A 21,264-nucleotide genomic window follows, 5' to 3' on the forward strand; every position below is an offset into this window, starting at 1 on the left:
TTAACATGCGCTCAGTGGATTGCTCGAGGTCAAATTGGGCTCTTAGAATAATGGTATACTTCCTCTTGATGCCAGACATGCTGGTGCCCCCACCATGTCTCCCTGTCCAGGACTAACTTTGTTGGCATCACCTCTTGCTCCTCGTATCACAAATCACAAGGTGTTCTGCTGCTCATTCCCCCTCTTACATGTTGCCCCTCCTTGCTAAGTGTTCTTGCAGCCTCGTAGACTACATTACTCGGCTAAATTCGGATGGATTTAGGGACTCTGTTTTTCAGATGTCTGGCAGTTCAAATATGAAGGCCACTCTCCCGGGGGCGCTAGTACCCTAAATATTAACTGGCATGCTGGCAGCTAAGGGTCGCTATCCTGGCTCCCATGGGTTTGTCCTTCAGGACGTGCACAGCCCTGCCCTTACTCTGACGTTCACATTACATTCAGGTTTCGCAGGCCTACGGCTGGATACAATGAACTATTATCGGGTTGGTGTGAATATGGTTGTTCTTGGTTTCACTGCTGGGGCTTCAGAAGGGATGAGGGAGGAATAATTCAAACTGTTCATTAGGTCACGCTGCTCTATTCCCAACACACTATACAAAACGCTAGGCCTCACTTTCAATATGGCGATGCTCCTGTGTTTCTCGCACGTGAGCCCTATGTCTACAGCCCCACCATCACACATTCTATTGCAGTACTGCTACACAATGTCAAGCATGCCGTATACCTGGAACTACATATGCTTCAGAGATTACTTGCAAAATCAAATACACGTCTCCACCTATGCTCCCCACTGAGAATGCACGCATCCACTTTCTTGTGCGCCAATAGATTTTTCTGAGTCCCCAAACATTTTTGGGGACCCAGGAGCAGGAATAGCATCCCAAAATACGTTCCTTTCATGAGTAGACTCATCTTAAATGTATTCACTGTAATGAGGAAGATGGATTTATAGGCAATTCTAATTGAGCATTCACCCAACTGACCAAATTGCCTAACATTTGAAGATGCAGCTGCATAGGATGGCTATGCCATTACAATGGCAAGATATATATATTGAGCCATCTGACTCCCCCCTTTTTTATATTACAATCTCACCTCGTCCAAACCAAAGGAGCTAAAAATAGGTCACAAACCCATTTTTCAGTGTGTGCATAACTAGAGCTAAAGGTGATCCATGTAAACTCGGTCTCAAATGTACAGCTGTTTTAAGTTATGAAATGCTCAGAAGCAATATCGGTGGTTAGGTATAAGAATAGCTATGCAAGAAAAGTACATAATGACAAACAGAAGTGTGAGGAGCTATGCACCGAATTACTGAATAGAATCATTAAGTAAACCACTGTTCGTGTTTCCATGCTTTGAGAAAACTGAAAACAAAAGGTTCCATTTGGGCCATGCCTGCCTCTTTATGAACAGTAAATTAAATAACTTTAGTCAATGCAGTTTATCATGATCAGAAAAGTTTATGTAACCAAACACTTATCAGAATAAAAAGGTATGTTACACATTGGATGCCCACATTTGTTCGGGTATGCACTATGCATGCTGACCATTTGTTGACAAATTAGTTCAACTGAAACAGACTACCGTGTCACATAACAATAAAAAGAACTAGCTGGCTACCTTTGATACACTTCAGAAACGTGACAGTATTCCGTCTACCTACTGTAAATACAAAGACTAAATAACATCTAAGAGATGAATATTGACCTGCATTTAAAAGTTCCTCGCACAAACGTACATCTCCTGAAGTCAGTGCCCTTTTTAATGTTTCTTCTTTATTCTCTTGCAGTACAGGTTTCTTTGAATACAAAAAAAAAATCAAAATGTTAAAACATCAAAAAAACGCAAACAAATCTCTGCAGGCGAGACTGAGTCAAAACAATGTACATGGCTAACATTTCATTGGACATATATGAGACTCATTGCTACGTAAAGGATCAAAACTTTGAAAATGTATGAGGTGAATGCTCTTCAGAAAAAAGCATTACACATCCTCGTCCATCTCTTTATATTACTTGCATAGTAATAGATAGTCAAAATCGTGGGGATGCAATATCTCACAAAACCTAAAGAAAAGCATTTTTGGACTGCTGACAGACCTTCATACAGTAAAACGTATCCATTCACTGGCAACTTTCATTAGCATAACACAGGCGTTGCACCAACTGTCGGACATATTCACATATCCAAAGGGAAAAGAAGAGAACTGCAAACCTGAGGTGGACTCAAATTCCGATGTTATCTCTGCTTTTCAGAAACTAAAATCAGCCTCCCCTGCCGATGCCATAACCGTGGCCCTCCTGCAGGAGTCATCGATTGATGTAATTAATTCCATCACTTCCGCCGTCAACATCTCGTTTGCGACAGGAGATATACCACGTTCCCTTAAACACGCTTTGGGCATCCCTCTGCTGAAAAAACCCTCACCTGATCCAGAGGTGCTGGCCAATTACCCTCTGATTTCCCTTCTACCATTTTTGATGAAAGTGTTGGAGGCGTTGGTATCTCTCCTTCTCTCAGCATTTTTGGAATCCTCGCACTTTCTTGATCCCTTTCTATCACACTTTTGGCCTGGCAGAGGCACTGAGTCTTTCTTAAACTCACCAATGGACGACTTGATATGTATGGTTGATCAGGGCGGTGTCGGGGCAGTCTTATTAGATCTCTCGGCTGCCTACGACACCGTTAACCACGCTCTTCTTATCGCCCGACTCTCTGAGGGTGGGATTACTGGCCAAGTGCTGCACTGGTTTACTGCACTCCTTGCGGATCGCTCTCAATCAATCTCTCTTCCTCCCTTCCGCTCTGCCCCTGCTCCTCTATCTTGGAGTCCCTCAGGGATCGGCATTATCCCCCATCTTATTTAATATCTATATATGATAACTCCTGCTTCTCACTGCGGCACATGGGTTCCGCTTCTACTCTTACGCAGACGATACCCAGTTCTTGGTCCGCCTTGATCTAACTAAATTTGAAACTGCATCTCGTCTCAGACACTGCCTTGAGCAACTAGGGATATGGATGTCACAGAATTGGTTGAAACTAAACAGAAGTAAAACCGAGTTTCTTTTTGTGGGCACCCCAGTCTGCAATTATTCTAGACTGCTGATTTATGGCCCCCTTCCCTCGGTCCTCTTCCCACATTGAAAGGGGCCCCTAGGGGTCCCTCGCGTTATGGAAACAAGGCAAGTCACCACACACGATAGATACGCCAGACAAGAGGTTGTATTCCCAAAGCTAGGGTTTATTGCAAAGCAAATAGTCTCAGTTGGCCAACTCGTTCTCATGCCCGGCGACGTGTATCTCTAGACCTCGAGGGACGCAAAGAGAGCGAATTACGTACATCAGTTACATATATACAAAATGCATATCAAACAATCAGCTGTGACATGTTTAACACCCCCCTTTATTGGGTTTCTTTGAACTCGGTTTGATGATGGACACTTCCGACGAATATGACACCTTCAAATATCTATTCTAGTAACAATATGCAACCTTGCAAGTGCAGAGAAATCTTTTCTTTGTTGAACAGAACACAGTGCTTCTGTTCTTGTAAGCAAGCTACATACGGGGGAAGAGTCACATTCCAGACCTTGCTATCTATGAGGTGCTATTCGTGTCCTGGGAGCCGACACGCTCTACAGGGCTCGGAAAAGGGGGGCCATAAGAAGAGCATAATTCAAGCCTTGAGCTGCTTTATTCTGACATATTCTGCCATATAACGAGACTGGCTTGCAGCTATGAAATGATTAAATGCCCTGCGGCTAAGCTTCAAAGCTACATTTGGGAGGGAGCCGGGCATTCCTCCCCAGAGCTGCCCAAGTTGTGTTTCAACAAACTCTTATTAGCCTTGCGGCCTTGTCCTTTCACCCAAACCCTCCTTTGGCCGTATGCCAAATGTCTCATTAATTTATTGTACCCTCCTCTGATGACGATAAATCTGAAGCACTTATGTCTGAATTTTGCATGCTATTATAAGCATCATCATCTTCATTAATATCTATAGCCATTAATTCTTTCACTGTTTTCATTTAATTTGTGTCTCTGTCATCCCGGCCATAAGTTTGTTTTCTTTTTGTTATCATATACATACATCCCTCAGTTATCTCAGTGCAAACTATCGGTAAGCAGTGTATGCAACAACAGCACGTTATGACTATTCCAAACACTACTACTAATATCGCAATCAGCTTCCATCCCCAAGAACACAGTATTCCCCAAAACCAGGACTCTATTCCCCAGCCCCCTTCTCCAGTAGGGAATTCGGAGCTTAGGACATGCATTTTCTTTCTTGCTTCAAAAATCGTAGGGGAATAGTCGTCTACGAATACGCAGCACGCTGATCCCACAATCTTGCAAATTCCCCCACGATCAACCAGGATTACATTGAGAGCCATTCTATTTTGCAGCGTCATTAACCTAATTCCTTTTTCTTGCAACGTCATGTTAAATAGTATATCTGTCGTCGTGTTTATGGTATCTTTTAGTATTCTGGACAGCTTCCTTATGTTATAGGAGTTCACTATCTGGGACAAAAATGGAATTAATGATTTTGCTACGTCCTTCACTATCAAAACACCTTCGCTACTCCTTTTGGTTCTAGATCTGGATAGCCTGGCCATGTCTGCTGTTTCTAAGAGGAACACTCCCAGGGACAGTAGACCTAGGTAACATGTACCTCCCCAGTTTCTGGGCAACCAAGGATATGCTTTCTCTCCACATATAAAATAGACTGGATCTCCCACATATACTGGTAGTATTTCCCATTTTAGTACAGCTGTATTCATGCATCCAGTAAATGTTCCTACTGAATAGGAGCCTTTCTTTTTTAGACAAAAAGGGACAGTTCTCGGGTTGTAATTCACTGTGTAAGAAGGGGGAATTGCATCTTTGTTCCCGTCTGTTCTTAAACGAAACGTCATCACAGATGTTTTAACTGGTGGGGACAATCTATCTTGTCTATTTTGTCGTGTTATTTTTCACGTACTTTTTGGCGTAGGGTCTGGGATCATCACTTGTGCTTTATGGAATTTGGAACAAACCACAGGCCTCAATTATTTCCTCCAACTTGTTCATGTTTGTTCTATCTAATTGACCCGTACTACTCTTATTCCACTTCCCATAAAACATTGCACTTAAAGATGCACTGCATGCAGAACTTAATGGTAATGGTTGTACATACCACCCTATTACTTTCCACGCATGCTGGGGTAAATGGGCGCATACACAACAATTTTTTTTCTTTAGAATTGCATGCGTCATATTCATGATGAGTAATAGCGTATTGTTCCCATACCCTTCTCTGTATCTCTCTTCCATTGGGGACAAGGTATAAGTAATCACCTGAACCTGGCTTTCAGTAGTGGATATATTAACTATTGGTAAAATCATTCCCAATGGGTGTACAGACTCCACATACCATAACACAAAGGCTGTCGTTATTGGTGCTACCACACTCATGAAGCACATGATTATCGTCAAAGCCAGCATACAATTTTTTTTACCAAACGGTTTCCCTAAGTTTACAGTCTTTATAACTAACTCATTCTCAGCAGTGGTGCAGGAGAAGGCTGAACCCGGTCTCGACATTTTTCTCACCGTCCTTCTTCCTGACAAAGTTCGTCGTGAATATCTCTCTTCGTCGCACTTATCCGGATGTCAATAAGTTCAAAGGAATTGTCAACAGTTTAGTCTGCCAGCCCTTTGCAGCCTGGTTTGCTTATTAGTTCTAGGCAAGATAACTTATCCTCTCTCATACTGCTCAGAGGACTTCTGAACAGTTCTCTATTGCCTTTGTACCATGTGCGCCCAGCTTGTCCGTTGTGGTTCAGGACACGTACTTTTTATGATCGCGAGTCTTGAATTGTCCGACTTGCACAATTCTCACGCTTCTCTCCTCTACACACCTAGGTTCCTTCTCCGTCCATGAGCGGAACCAGAGGTTAGCATAAACCCCAAAGAACTGTGGATCACTCTGTCTTTCGAGGCGGCAAATCATATCGCCTCACTCCTGGTATTGTGTGATCCGTGAACAGTGTCGGTGCACTTCAAGAGCCAGGCTCAGAGTCAGCCTGCGGCGCAATGGCAGATGCTGGTGTGCACCCCGACAGTGATGCAGATTCGGTCTTTGGCTCTGGCGCAATGGCAAGTGCTGGTGGGCGCCAAAGGGGTACACGTTTAGTATCTGACGTTATTTGCAATGCAGATTTCGTGTCAGCCAACAGTGATGTAGGTTCTGCTGGGCAACGTTGGGGTACTCTTTGCCCTTCCCCCTTTTTGGCAATCTTTTCAGGGTTTGTTTCGAATTTCACTTCCCGCTGGGACAGATTTAGAGGCGGTGGACTGGCAGCAGTTTCTTTCGTTTCTGGGACCGCTGTCTCTTTCCAGTCGTCCGGATTGGGCAAGTCTTTCAGTGAAGATGGGATCTTTTTGGCATGGGTGGCATGGATCCACGACTTCCTCCCATCCACCCGTATTGCCGTCTGCATTGCCAGAAGCACTTGATAGGGGCAGCGCCACCTGGGTGCCAACGACGATTTTCTCTCAAGGTTCTTAAGCAGCACCCAGTCGCCTGGCTCCAGCGCGTGCCCCGGACCAGTATATCTTACGAGTAGAGCCTCCTGCACCTGCTGATGAATCAAACGCAATTTCTGCATTAAAAGGACACAATAAGTGCTAAGTACAGGATGTTCCACTTCACTCAGTCGCTTTGGCTGAGGTGCGCACCAAACATTCGCTGGCCTCCCCATCACAATCTCATACGGGGAGAGCCCAGTTCTAGCCTGTACAGATGTACACATGCACAATAGCGCTATCGGTAATGCATCCACCCAACTCAACTTGCTCCCTGCACATATCTTGCTAATTTTTGACTTGAGGATTCCGTTGTGCCTCTCAACAAGACCGGCCGAACTCGGATGCCTCGAACTATGAAATCTCTTATAAATCTGAAGACCTGCACATATCTGTAATACCACTGCGCCCACAAAATGTGGACCGTTATCTGACCATATGACACGGGGCAAGCCAAAACGGGAAAAATATTCTTTAAGCATTACTTTTGCCGCACTCATTGCTGTGCAGTCTTTTAAGGGATATGCCTCCACCCACTTGCTGAATGCACAGATCACCACTAAAACATATTTCAAGTTTTGGCACCTCTCCATCTCTATGAAATCAAAATGGATTACCTCAAAAGGCATAGAGGGCGGGCCAAAACTGCCTATTGGAGTCACTGTTCCCTTTCCTACATTGTGTTGTAAACACATAGCCATTGTGACCATTGCAGTCACATAAAAATTTGGCAACATCCAGTTTTTAGTTCCCTTGTCCACCCAACAATCCTCTAAATCTAACTCAGCAGAGCCCTCTGCCCATCCTTTTATCTCATCCGCCGTGGCTTCGGCCTGCATCTCTTTGAGAGTGGCAATTCCATCTTCTATCATACAGGGTACTTCCTCAGTCTGGACTGTCATCATTTCATTACCCAAATCAGTGGCAGTTTGTTTCACAATTCTGTCTGCAAATGCGTTTCCCTCTCCCACTTTGCATGTTATCTTTTTATGTGCCTCGCATTTCACTATTGCTAGGCGCTTTGGAAACTTGAGTGCAGACAGCAATCATACAATCAAAGGGCCATGTTGAATTCTGGCCCCATGCGATGTCAAAAAACCCCTCTCAGCCCAGAGTCGACCAAAGTTATGAACCACCCCAAAAGCATACTGACTATCAGTATAGATATTCACGTTCAAATTTTCAGAAATCTCACAGGCTCTGGTCAATGCTATTATTACTGCGGCTTGTGCCGAGTTGTAGGGAATTCTTTTGCTTTCTACAACGCTCTCTAGGGTAGTGATAGCGTAAGCGGCAGTTGACGTGCCATCAGGTAGTTTAAAACAAGAGCCGTCACAAAATAACTCTCCATCTGGCTCCTTTTGTGGGATCTCACTTAAATCAACTCTCCCCTTCGTTTCTTCCTCAGTGACCATTAAGCAATCATGGGGTGCTGATTCGTTGTCACCAATTTCTTTTATGGGCAGTGGCATTAATTCTGCAGGATTCAAAGCGCTACACCTCATAATTTGGATATGGGGCGCGAACAAGATAATCTCATATCTTGTCAGTCTAGCCGAGGTGAGGTGTTGCGTCTGTGTCCTATTCAGTAGGACATCTATGGCATGTGGCACCATCAGAATTAAAGTATGCCCCAATACCATCCCTTCCGTTTGATTCACCGATGCAGCAGCCGCCGCGACAGATCGCAAACATGGTGGTAGTGCGCACGCTACAGGGTCCAGCGCAGAAGAAAAATAGCCGCACGGCCTATTTCTTCCACCTTGTTCCTGTGTCAAAACAGCTAATGCACTTCCTTCATTCTCGCATACAAATAATCTAAAAAGTTTTTCATAATTCGGCGTGCCCAAAACTGGAGCAGAACATAATGCAGTTTTCAATTGATCAAACGCTCTCTGACATTCTTCATTCCACTGCAAAGGCATCACCGCATCCTCCTTAGTTAATAACACCATTGGCTTCACAATTAACGCAAAATTACCGATCCACTGCCGGCAATAAGAAGCCATGCCTATTATGGCTCTGACTCCTTTCTGTGTCTTTGGAATAGGCATACAAGAAATATTTTCTATGCGTTCTGGCGTTAGCCTTCTCCCTTCTTTCGAAAGAAGGTAGCCCAAATAAGCTACCTCCTTTCGATTATATTGAAACTTCTTCAAACTAGCTTTATGGCCATGTGCCGCTAGGTGTGACAGTAGTAATACGGTGTTCTTTTTATAAATCTCTTCTGTATCAGCCGCGATCAACATCTTCAAGCATCCTACATCGTTGTCATGCATCGCCCATATACAGGTTGGCACTTCTCTTAACTCTCCTGGCAAGGTTTCAGACATGAATTCTGACACAGGGGCATCTTGTGGCCAAATTGTCAGAAACACCCCGTCTGACGTACAATGTATCATCGCACCTAGCTTTTTCAACAAGTTCAATCCCAACAAGTTCTCCCCACAATTTTCTGTTAGGAGAAAGGGACAATGTTCAGTGAATGGTCCTATAGTAACTGGGACTGGTTGGGAACTGGGTTTATGACTGGTGTACCTGCGAACCCTACGGAAACATTCTTTTGCCCTGACAGTGGTATATCCGGAACCAAGTGATGGTCTATTTAACACTTTTGCGCTCCTGTATCTACAAGGAAGCGGTGCTCCTTATTCCCGACTCCCATTTCTACGTAGGGTACTCTCTGATTCACGGGAATAGACACTGGTTCCGACCCCTGCCCTGGGCTGTCCTATTGGGGAAATATCATCCGATGTGTAGTCACTACTATTACTGTAATACGTATTTGGCTGCGTATTAAAAATGTTCCCATTCTTTCCTCTATTTCGCCCACTCTGATTCCCATACTGTTGGTTTTGCTGACCCTGGCTCTGGTTAGGAGCACTTTGGTTTTGGGCTTGGTTTTGATTACCTTCATTATTGTGGTGCTGCTGCATACTTTTCCTATTTGGTCCATTCACTCCTTGGTGCCCTCTGTGCTGTCTTCTCTGACCGGGTCCATTTCTATTCTGTAAATGTGGACATTGCGCTCGCCAGTGTCCTTCCTCCTTACAGTATGCACACTGATTTGGTCCCAATGGCCCCCCATGCATATTCAAATTACTCCTCCCTTGTGCGTTCCCTCTTCCTCTATTATGTCCTGTTACTTGCTGCAGTAACAGCCTTGTTTTCAGATTTACTCTATCTTTCTCCTCCTGGTTCTTTCCCGCATTCACTCTCGTCTCATAATATTGGGCCATGTGCAATACTTCACCCAGCGTTTTTGCTTGCCATGCACTTTCTGATGTCATTATTAGGTTCTGAATTGGAAGTCTCAATCCCCTCACATATGTATCAACAAATAGCCTCTTCCCCGCTTCAGAGCTCACATCCTGCCCACTGAAGTCTGCGAATACTTCTTCAAATTTATTGGAATAATCTGTTGCTAACTCATCCTTGCCTTGCACACATGCAGTCAACTTGTCCCATTGAATTATTTTCTCTGGGACAATTTCTTTTCATTTCTGTATTATGCGTGCTGGTAATGCTACCATGTTCGCTCCTGGTGTCCCTCCAACCGCTTTACTCCTGTCTTCTATTATCAAGTCCGCCCATATGGCGCCATAGGCTGTTACGTCATCCACCTTTCTTATTTGCTTCCATATGTCTGTTAGCAGGATCACTGGGAATATTAGGTCTATGCCACCCATGGTAAGCACGGATGATTGCAGGCCGGACTCTACTTCCTTGTAAAATCCTGCAGGATTCCTTCTTATATCGGGAATCGTTTGCTTTATGTTGTTCACCTCCTGTCTGGAAAAGGGGACATGTACGTACTGGGCGGTATAATGGACTGGCGTTACCTGCGCCGCTACGGTGCCCGTTGCGGGAACCTCTGTTTTTGGCACAAAGGTAGGTGGGACCTCCCTCATAGGGAATGCCCCACTTACTGTCCCTCCCCCTTCTCTCATGTGTAATAATATTCCCAGATCAAGCGATAGGGCTGTTTCTCCTGTCCCTCGCTCTAGTGCTCTCTTATATACTGCCATTATTTTGGGTGGGCTGGCCTTGCCGTTTTTTATATCTTTGTCTATTAAATGTTCAGCCATCGACTGCAGTGCTTTTTTTTTCATGGGTATAGAATATTCATCAAATATCTCATGTATCTCCATTGTGGGGATACTGGGATCCGACATCCATCTGAACGCCTCTCGTATACATACTTTCAATTTGTCGCCCCTCTGTACTGACGACATTGAATGTTGTCGCTGTATATATGGCTCTACAGCCTCCTTCCTATTTCTCCCGATATCCTTACCCCTGTACGCAGGTGCAGTAAACATTTCAGCATAATCATTATCTAATTCATTTTTAAACTCAAAAAGTCCATATACATGTTCCCTCACTATCTCTTTGTCTACAGCGTGCTAATGCATTTAAGTCTAACAATCGCTGCGGAGGTAATTTCCCAATTAACTGTTTCCATCTCTCCACCAAATATTCACCCATGAATTCCAACACTACCTGTCTTTCGTTGCTTCTTCGGAAGTCATACATCGAAGCCAATGCTGCCGTCCTATCATCCCCGTCTACATACATTTCTGCCTGTTGCTGCAATTCCACCTTCCTTTCTTTGCTGATCGCACTGCGAGTTACCCTCGTGCATCCACTTTGTTCAGTCCCGCCTCTTGCCCCCGTGGTTTCAACTTCAACCCCTGGAGGAACGGACGGTACCGAGTCTGTATCTAAGGCGGGAGGTGCGGATGGGACAATTGGAACGGGGAGTGTCTGCTGTGGGCCTGGGTGGCTAATAGGAAGTGTTACGTGCGCGTTCTGTGGCTGTGTGAGGGCTTGAGCTACGGGAAGGAGAGTTTGAGTTACGGGAGGGGCTTGAGCAATAGTTACTGACGTGTTTGGTCTCGCTTCTGATCTTGGGCCTTGTTTTGTATGGATCAATATGTTTTCCATCACTTCATCTGCTATGTTCAAATCTCGTTGTGAGTATATTTTTTCTATATTTACCTGCTCACGTCTACCTGACCTCCTTAGACTCAGTCCACTCCTCTCCTCCTCCTTTTCTTCCGCTACTTCACCTTTCAATTTATGCATGCGCGCATGCTTCGCTCTACTTCTAAGTCGGAGCATTGCTTCCCTTCTCCAGTCCTTAACGATATCAAATGCTGCGGGACGCGCTTTCTTTCTTATCAACACCCTTTCCAAATTATCTATTCTCGCTATCTCAAAACTAGCATTTATCGGCCCCTGATGGTCTTGTTGCTTTCTGGTTTGCCTATGCCAAGTCTCACAGAATATTATCGCTCCCACACCATACTTCACATACATCCCATACGCCGGCATTCCACCAGGTGGTGCAATTTGGCCATCTTCCAAAGATTGTCTACCACAGCGAAAAAACCCTGCTAGGGTGGACAATACCCCAGGCATGTTTCAACCTTCCCCCTGGTTAATCAACCTTACCTAGGGCGTTTGATTTTGCAAAGTCAACTCTCAACCAATATCAGGGTTATTTTGAATCTGGGTATGACTCACCTGATAAATCAATTTGTCCTCCAGGACACAATTCGTCTGTATACTGACGCAACCAATGACGTTGTGTCTGCGTTTCTTGGCTTCTGCCTTGTTTCGGGACCCTCGCCTCCTTGTTCTCTAGCCAGATATGTCGATCAGGGATCAGATGTGTGCAGATCTGCAAAGGAATCTCTCATCACTTCTACAGGGCGCCCCGAACACCTCTTGATCCCGGCTCGATCGTCCCGTCCTCGTCGTTCTCCGCCTTTACTCAATTACAACATACACGATGGAACAAGTGGGGGAGAGTCCCTATTCGGGCGCCATCTTGAAAGGGGCCCCTAGCATTATGGAAACAAGGCAAGTCACCACACACGATAGATACGCCAGGCACAAGGTTGTATTCCCAAAGCTAGGGTTTATTGCAAAGCAAATAGTCTCAGTTGGCCAACTCGGGTTTCACGCCCCGCGACGTGTATCTCTAGACCTCGAGGGACGCAAGAGAGCGAATTACGTACATCAGTTACATATATACAAAATGCATATCATACAATCAGCTGTGACATGTTTAACACCCCCCTTTATTGGGTTTCTTTGAACTCGGTTTGATGATGGACACTTCCGACGAATATGACACCTTCAAATATCTATTCTAGTAACAATATGCAACCTTGCAAGTGCAGAGACATCTTTTCTTTGTTGAACAGAACACAGTGCTTCTGTTCTTGTAAGCAAGCTACATACGGGGGAAGAGTCACATTCCAGACCTTGCTATCTATGAGGTGCTATTCGAGTCCTGGGTGCAGACACGCTCTACAGGGCTCGGAAAAAGGAGCCTTAAGAAGAGCATAATTCAAGCCTTTAGCTGCTTTATTCTAACATATTCTACCATATAACGAGACTGGCTGGCAGCTGTGAAATTATTAAATGCCCTGCGGCTCTGCTTCAAGGCTACATTCGGGAGGGAGCCGAGCATTCCTCCCCGGAGCTGCCTACGTTGTGTTTCAACTAACTCTTATTAGCCTCGCGGCCTGGCGGTCTTGTCCTTTCACGTTCAGACAACAATGTTAACAGTCGAGCTGTGTAAGCAGAAATGTGCTGCGAAGCAATTTGAACAGAAAGCAATGAGCAATCGTTAGAAAACAAAATGGCGATCCTTGCTACATGAAAATGGCCGTTCATTGGTCAAACTCGGAAACCTGTATTTCTATTGTTTCGTACATGAGACGGTTGGCCTTCGGCCACCGAAATACGTTTGCCGTCAATCGTGAGAGGTGTCCATTTTTCTAGACTGACAACATCTGTACCATCCGTGCATAATCTTGGTGTGCAGATCTCATCCACACTGACCATGGATAAACAGGTCAATGCGGTATGCAAATCCCGGTCATTTCAAACTCTGGATCCTCCGAAAGGTTCTCCCTTTCATCACGGCTGTAAACCAGGCACCTGTGGTTGCGGCCTTGGTCTTGAGTGTGTTGGATTACTGCAACTCAGTCTACCTGGCCCAACCTGCCCACCTGACGGGACGGCTGCAATTACTTCAGAATGCTGCGGCCAGATCTATCATCCACCCTCCATTTGGTGCCCACATGACCCCTCTGCTACGTCAACTGCATTGGCTTCACGCTGCTCAGCGGATTATGTTCAAATCCATGTGCTTGGTGCACAGGGCCTTCTATGGCACCGGAGCTGAATACCTGCAAGCCAAATTGCCCCGTTACCTGCCTACTTGTGCCTTCCGTTCTCAAGGGGCCTGTCGGGTGATGGCACCCCACTTTAGGCTCGCCCGCAAAGCTGGTCGCTCGTTCTTCATAGCGGCTGCTAAAGGGTGGAACAATCTGCCTCTTTCCCTGCGCGAGACGATCGATCATCTCACATTTTGGCAGAAGCTGAAAACCCTGCTTTTCAAATAGTGTCGCCTTGGTGTCTCCACCCTTTGCTACCTCTCTATAGAGCCATGATGCCCTCGGGTGTACGTGCGCTTGACGAATAATAACATAACATCAGAATACTGGCCTTCCCGAAGGAGAGGAAGGTAAATACCCAACAAACTACTTGGAGAATCTGCTGCTGCAAGAAATAGGGCCAGGCACACTGACCAAAGGATTCACAGTCGAAAGAGCATACAGGTCCTTGAATAAAAGCCCCCTCAATACCCCCACCTGCAGCGCCCCGGAGACCTGCAATAGCGAAAATCATGAACTTTAAATATCACATAAGGATCCTGGCTTTCTCAAAAGAGCGAGGCATAATTATACTTAACTCCTCCAAACTGGCAATATATCCAGACTACACCGCCCTGGTGCAAAAACTAAGAGCTATGTTTGGAAGGACCAAGGAAAGATTAAGAAGGGCCAATCGGAGATACATGTTGATCTACCCGGCAAAGCTTAAAGTCCTGCATAATGGCTGATCATACTTCTTCGAAAACATGCAGGAGGCGCATTCTTTGCCAGGCAGGAACAACAATAACGGACCCTGAAACATGGATGCAGCAACACAGTGAACAGGATCCAGGGATTTGCGAAACAATCAAGATAAACGCAAAGGACAGCACTGATACACAGTAGCTGGGAGCCATATGACAGTGACCTCAGTTTCGGTCACCAACCCAGGCAGCTGCCTCCACGGGCAGCTACCATACTCCACATCAAGAAGCCCGATGCCTACGGGAGGGAATCAAGCTTCTACACATCACTCGAGAAGTGGGAGAGGGAGGAGGGTGTGGAAAAAGTGGCTGAGCCTGAGCAAGCAGAATGTGGCTGGGCAGTTATCCAAAGTTTACAAATGGTTATCAGCAGTTGTTTTTTGGAGTTAGGGGGCCTGCATGGTCAGCAGCAGGGGGGCTGCTAAGGCTGTTAGCGGGCTAAATTGTGACAGGTGTGATGGGAAAGATTGTGACAAACACATGGGTGGTGTGGAAGTGGCCGATTGCTGAATGACGGGAGTGGGCGGAAACGTCTTGCTGGGCAGGAATCCCAGATGGGAAGTGATTGGGCCTTTACTATAGGATGGGCGACCTGTCGGGAAGAAGAGAAACAAACTGACAGGAGGATGGGATTTACACTACCCTGCAGGATCACCCATAATGGGAGTTGATGGACTGGGGGGTAGTCACCTGGAATCTCAGGGGACTTAACAAATAGATCAAGAGATTATGGGTGCACAAATACTTGAGAAGACAGGTAATCTAGATAGCACTATTGCTGGAAACACACCTTACAGCGGATAAGCAGGTCACGATGGCCAAGAAATGGGCAGGGAAGATGTACAGCTAGACATTTTCGGTATATGCCAGAGGCGTCCTGGTGTGGATAGCTCCCTCAGTCCCTTTACAGCTGTTGGAATTTAAAAAAGATGAGGAAGGCAGGAAGGTTGTGGTGCATGGCTTGATAGAAAGCAGAGAAATATGCATAATAAAACACATATGCCCGAATCATTATATGTCATTATACCCAAAGCTGGCCATATATAGAGGAGCAACATAGATGGGGGGAGGCGACTTCAATTGCACCCTTAACCCGAGACTAGCAAGGTCTGATGCGCAGGAAACCAGCGCTGCCGGGTAAAACGGTGGGGACCCTTCTGAGTAACTTGCAGGTGGTAGATGTCTGGAGGGAGAAACACAGATAGACGCGGGGATACTGGCATTTCTCGGCTCCCCACGAAACACACACCCGAATAGATTATATTTTTACGGGCGGAGAAACCCTGGGCGGGTATGGAGGCATAGAATACAAAGCCTGGGTGCTGTCAGACGACACCCTGGTAGTGACAAGCTGGCGGGTGACCACACTAAGAGCGCCGGTCCCTACCTGGAAATTAAGGACCGAGGCTCTGCTCGTTGACATATTCAGGAACCACCTAAGAGATGAAATAGAAGAGTATTTTAAAGTCAACTCAGGCAGTGCAGCAAAAACAGAAACACAGTGGGAAGCCTTCAAAGTTGTTGTAAAAGTAGCAAAAATAGGGAAAATGGGCGACCTGAGGGCAGACATACAGAGAACCTTGGAGGGCATGGAGAATGGCGAGACTGCTAGAACTGTGTCAAAAATGTAACACCGAGTGGGAAAGGCCCGGGAGACTAGATTATACGAAGTACACCTAGCATGGTTGTGTAGACGTGAGGAGCCAAAAGATGATGTCAGCAACATAGTAGACGAGAATGGGATGGAAGCCAGGACACAGGGAGAGATTAATGGCATATTCTCTAGATTCTATGAATTCTTGTATACAAGAGAGGCAATGACACCGATTTAAAGGAAGCCCCAGGGCAGATAGACCTACCACGGCTGAGGAGTGAGCAGGTGGCTACACTGGACATACCCCTACCACTGGATGAAATGAGTGCATTGATAGCTGAACTCCCAACTGACAAAACAGTGGGACCGGATGGGCTCCCCAGGGAATTCTACAAGGCATACACAGACGTCCTGGCGCCTAAGTTCTTGCAAGTTTTTACAGAGGCATATGAAGCAGGAATACTGCCTAGCATCCACAGAGACTCCACTAATGTTCCCATACTCAAACCAGGGAAGCTCCTGCAAGACTGCGGATCGTACAGGACGTTCGCTATGTTGAATCAAGACACCAAAATCCTAGCAGTATTGGCAAACAGGCTTAAAAGAGTATGTCCCGGGTCGCTCTTCATGGAATCTGTGCAGACTACATCATGTAATAGGCAACGCAAACCACCACTACGCAGTGGCCTCCCTAGATGCAGGCAAGGCCTTCGACTCTGTCCGTTGGGATTGGCGTCTGGGGATTCTGCAGCAGTTTGGGATAGGCAGCGGTTTGGGATAGGCAACGCCTTTATAAGGTGGGTGAAATTGATGTACATGTAACCCAGAGTGAGAACGGGGAAACAGATCTCTGATGCATGGGTAGTACGGAAAGGCTCCAAACAGGGCTGCCCGCTGTCACCAATGCTATTTATTCTGGCGCTGGAGCCATTGGCAGCCTTCCTTAGAACAGAATATGCGGACGCAGCTACAGAGATAGATGGGGTGGTAAATTTAATGTCCCTATACGCAGGTGACATGCTACTGTACGTCAACAGGCAAGTAGCCAACTTGTCGCACTTACTAGACATTGTGGAGCAGTTTTCACGGCTCTCAGGTATTGGAGTAAACAAAGGAAAATCCAGCTTGTTCCCAATGGGGGGACTAAGGGGTATAGCCAAAACACAATTACCAGATCTGGGGCTAAGGTGGACCAGAGAAAACCTTTAGATATTTGGGAATAAATGTGTGGCATGACCCTGCCTCAACCCACATAGACAACACACAGCGTGCCTTGCAGGGCGTGGAGAGCTCTACGGGATTCTGGAAGAAGCTGCCTCTTGGAGTACCGGGCAGGGCAGCAATGCTAAAAATGGTACCGCTTACCCAACATATCATATAACATCCCTAGGGTCTTCTTTAGGCGGTTGGATTGGTTGACAAGGGAATTCCTGTGGGGGGCAGGGAGAAATAGAATTGTCCTCGACACACTACAGAAGGAGTATGGAAACGGTGGGATGAACGTACCCAACTTTGAATTGTAGTACTTCGCAGGACAGCTACAGTTTTATGGCTAATTGGCTCGGGGACGAACCTACACTAGACAGCCAGCTGCTGCAGCCAATGATGAAAGTTCTTCTTGAAGGAGGTGCTATGGGGGGGAGGAACCGCGGCCGTCGAGACCCTCAGGACTACTGAAACTAGGCAGGGATCTGTGGAAAAGGGCCTGGAGACTCCTTGGGACCATAGACCCATATTCCAAACATATTCCGATAGCGGGGCTCATAGGGAAAAAACGGGCATAGTGAAGCAGTTAAGGGAACACAGGGAAAGCAAAGGAATTGCAGTGGTGGGCGACTTCTTAGTAGATAATAAGTTATTGGCAATCTCAGCTCTAGCCAGTGAACACGGAATACACAAGGGGCAGTTGTTGACGCACTGGGGCATGGTAGTTAGAATGGGCAAGGGCAAGAGGTGACCGGATACAAGAGACGGGGGAAGAGTCAACACCTACTATTGGATGGGTTGAACACAGGGGAACTGATGGTGCGCAGGAAGTGGGAGCAGGATGTGGGGAGGGCTTTCACAAATGGCGAATGGTGTAGAGCATGTTTTACACTAAAAGAGTCTCCAGGAATGCCAGATTCAAGCTCACCCAAATATATGTAACACATACGGCGTACCTAACTCCACACAGGATGACACGCACAGAACTTCCCTGAGGTGTACCCAGGAGAGCGCGGACATGGTACATATGTTTTGGGCATGCCCAGTGGTGGCAAGCTTTTGGCAGAGTGTCGCCGAAAGGGCAGATGGGGAGGGGAGTCCAGATGCAGGCATGGCCCACAGAATTTTGTCTGTTGGGACTGTTCCCGAGGGGAGGGAAGCAGGTTGCGCACCTCTCAAAGATGAAGGACCTGATATGTATCCTGGCAAAACGCAGGATAGCAATGGCCTGAAAATCGCCTGAGGGTCTCAGGATAGAGGCCTGGCGGGCAGAACTAAGACGCTGGTCACTGGCTGAGACTGCATTATGGTACAGGGCACTGCAGAAAGGAATGCATGAAATAAGTGAGGGAATCGAAGCCAGGAATGCAATGACGCAGACAAAGTTTTGATAATGTGGACACAGAGGAGCCGGAAGTGGGAACCAGGGATAGCACTCAGTAACTGCGCATTAATATTAAGGTCGGACATGCTGTGATAAGAGACCGAAACGGGGCATGTGGACACATTGCATTGGGGGGAATACTAGAACATTGAGCACAAAGTGAGAATGACATGTAGCACCCATGTGGAGCATATTCAGGAAAACACATCGTCACAGTGAAGACTTATCTGTTTGTTTACAAATTAATATTTTTTTTAAATAGGAGAAGCAAGGTGAAGAACAGTAGGCGGTTGCTGGGTGACAAAAGGAGGAGGTGTTGAGAGTTGGAGTAAGCATAGAGGAGACGATAGAAGTGGAGAATGTGGTTGATTTGAGAACAGTCAAAGAAGGTGGGAGAAGAGCAGAAGGAGGATACAGAAGGACAATAGGAGGTTGGTGGAGGTCACCATGAGGTGGTGGGAGCAAACAGCAGGGGGAGGTTGGTGCTCAGCAGCAGAAGGTGTTGGTGAGATGAGAGAAGGATGTGGTGTTCCAAGAACATGTGGAGATGGTCCTACTAGCGAACCGAGGCAAGGAGGAGCAGGCATGCTTGGCCGGAGAGATGTAAAGGGGTAGTTCCAGATCAGAAAAGGCAGAGTCCACGCCGTAGTGGGGTGATAGCGAGGTAGTACAGCACCAGCTCAGGATTAGAGATATTGGGGCAGGTAGGTGCTCCAACGCCTCAGGAAGCCTCTGGACTGAAGGACCTGAATCCAGCTGGTACAAGCAGAGTCTGAACACACAATTTACACTGTACCTATCAATTCCAGCTCAGGGGGAGGAGCTGCAGAGAGTGAGGGGCCAGTAAACAGGAACAGGACTCAGGTCAGGTACTTGTCAGAAGTCTTCACAAAGACACTTGGGATCAAAAGGGTGTGGGAACCCTTCAAAAGTATAAAACATTAAGTATTGTATTGGATTGGCTCCTTGGTGGGTGAAGAAGGGTACAGGAAACCCTCAGACTGTGAGAAGTTTTGAGTGGACATGTTACTTTGCTTGAAATACTTACCAAGATCAGGTTTAAGGCATTTCATTTTGTATGGTCTCTTTGTGCATGCCCGGTTTGCCCATCAACCGGAACACATGGTAAAAGGACCAGGGACAAAAGACAACTGAGTTTGAAGCCACTTCTATAGAGCCCACTAAAGAAAGCTTGTAGCCCGGATGAATAAATGACATCTATTCATGTGATAGCATTCTAAAAAGTAAGGAACACAGCCTCACAATAAAAAAAACAATGCTGCAATTGGAATGGCCATGATGAAAATGAATACAATGCTGATCGGTTACGTAACAGACTCTTTAAAAAATAAAAAAAGAATCTATGTGTCAGCTTAGAGTGCGAGAGGAAGTGGGTCACCACCTTAAATTAGCAACCTTAAAAAGCATGAAAGCAGTCAAAGTACCAATCATAAGAAAAGCGCTCAAACTGGTGAAGGTGGCCAGCAATGTCTAGACAGTAGCACTGCACTGCAAGCATAGTGTTGCAAACAACAAAGGTGACATCCTAAATGAGGCAAAATAACCAGGTTACTCACCGTAGTGACCACCCTACTCCTAGTCCATAGTCCCCTTTCCTCCATACTTATGGGACATTCCTCCGTCCTGTGGGACGGGACTGGAGCGCTTTGTAAAAGCATCCAAAAATTTCAATTTGTTTTAGTCCTTCCTCTCTTTCTATGCGGGGCCGGGCACGCAGATATCTCGGCCCCGCCCCACGCATCGCCCATCAGTCCTTTTCTATCGCCAGGTCAGAGACCTTTTAGCAATAACAGAGGAACCTTATTGGAGGGGATGGCGGGCGGGCGTATGGGGGAAAGGGGACTATGGACTAGGAGTAAGGTGGTCACTACGGTGAGTAACCTGGTTATACTCCTACGTCCGGTCCCCTTTCCTCCATACTTATGGGAGATTCCCAAGCACTCCTTACAGGAACTATGGGTGGATGGAAAAAAACCCTTATTGTAACAGGTTCTTCAGCACAGCCTGACCAAACTGAGCATCAGCTCTTGAACTCAGGTCTAGACAATGTTTACAAAAAGCTGATGGGGAGGCCCAAGTAGCTGCCTTTGCGATGGTCTCCCAGGGGACATGTTTCTGAAAGGCAACTGCAGCTGCCTTGCCCCGCACCAGGTGTGCATGAATACCTTTAGGAGGCTTCAGCCCTTGAACGGTGTAAGACTCCGTAATGCAGGTCGTGATTCATCGGGAGATGGTTGCCTTAGAGGCCTGCTTTCCTTGTGGATTACCAAAAGGTGACGAACAGTTGAGAAGAGCTCCTAAGTTCGAAGTTCTGTCAAGATAGAACTTAAGAGCCCTTCTAACATGCAGACAGTGTAGAACCCTTTCTGCCTCTGAAGCGGGCTTCGGGAAAAAGACCGGCAGGGAAATAGACTGGTTTAGATGAAACTCAGAAACCACCTTTGGCAAAAAAGCCGGGTTTGTCCATAGGACCACCTTATCTTTGTGAAAAGCCAAGAAGGGATGTTCCACCGACAAAGCTTGGAGAGCTCACTCGTGTGCCTT

General features: G+C 46.4%; 1 protein-coding gene across 3 annotated transcripts in view; it reads right to left on the reverse strand.

Annotated features, from left to right (window-relative positions):
- The window catches only part of ASZ1 (ankyrin repeat, SAM and basic leucine zipper domain containing 1), an 850,966-nt gene that overhangs the window by 790,578 nt on the left and 39,124 nt on the right, over window positions 1-21,264 (reverse strand). The window contains exon 2 of one of the 3 annotated variants that reach the window (XM_069627941.1): window positions 1,711-1,801. The exons of 1 other annotated variant lie outside the window; for it this stretch is intronic. In XM_069627941.1, the coding sequence (XP_069484042.1) occupies window positions 1,711-1,801 (91 nt within the window). The remainder of the gene's footprint in view (window positions 1-1,710; window positions 1,802-21,264) is intronic. One more of the 3 variants, XM_069627943.1, reaches the window with a different exon arrangement.

The sequence above is a fragment of the Ambystoma mexicanum genome, chromosome 12, assembly GCF_040938575.1.
Source record: "Ambystoma mexicanum isolate Mex_15411 chromosome 12, UKY_AmexF1_1, whole genome shotgun sequence".
NCBI lineage: Eukaryota > Metazoa > Chordata > Amphibia > Caudata > Ambystomatidae > Ambystoma > Ambystoma mexicanum.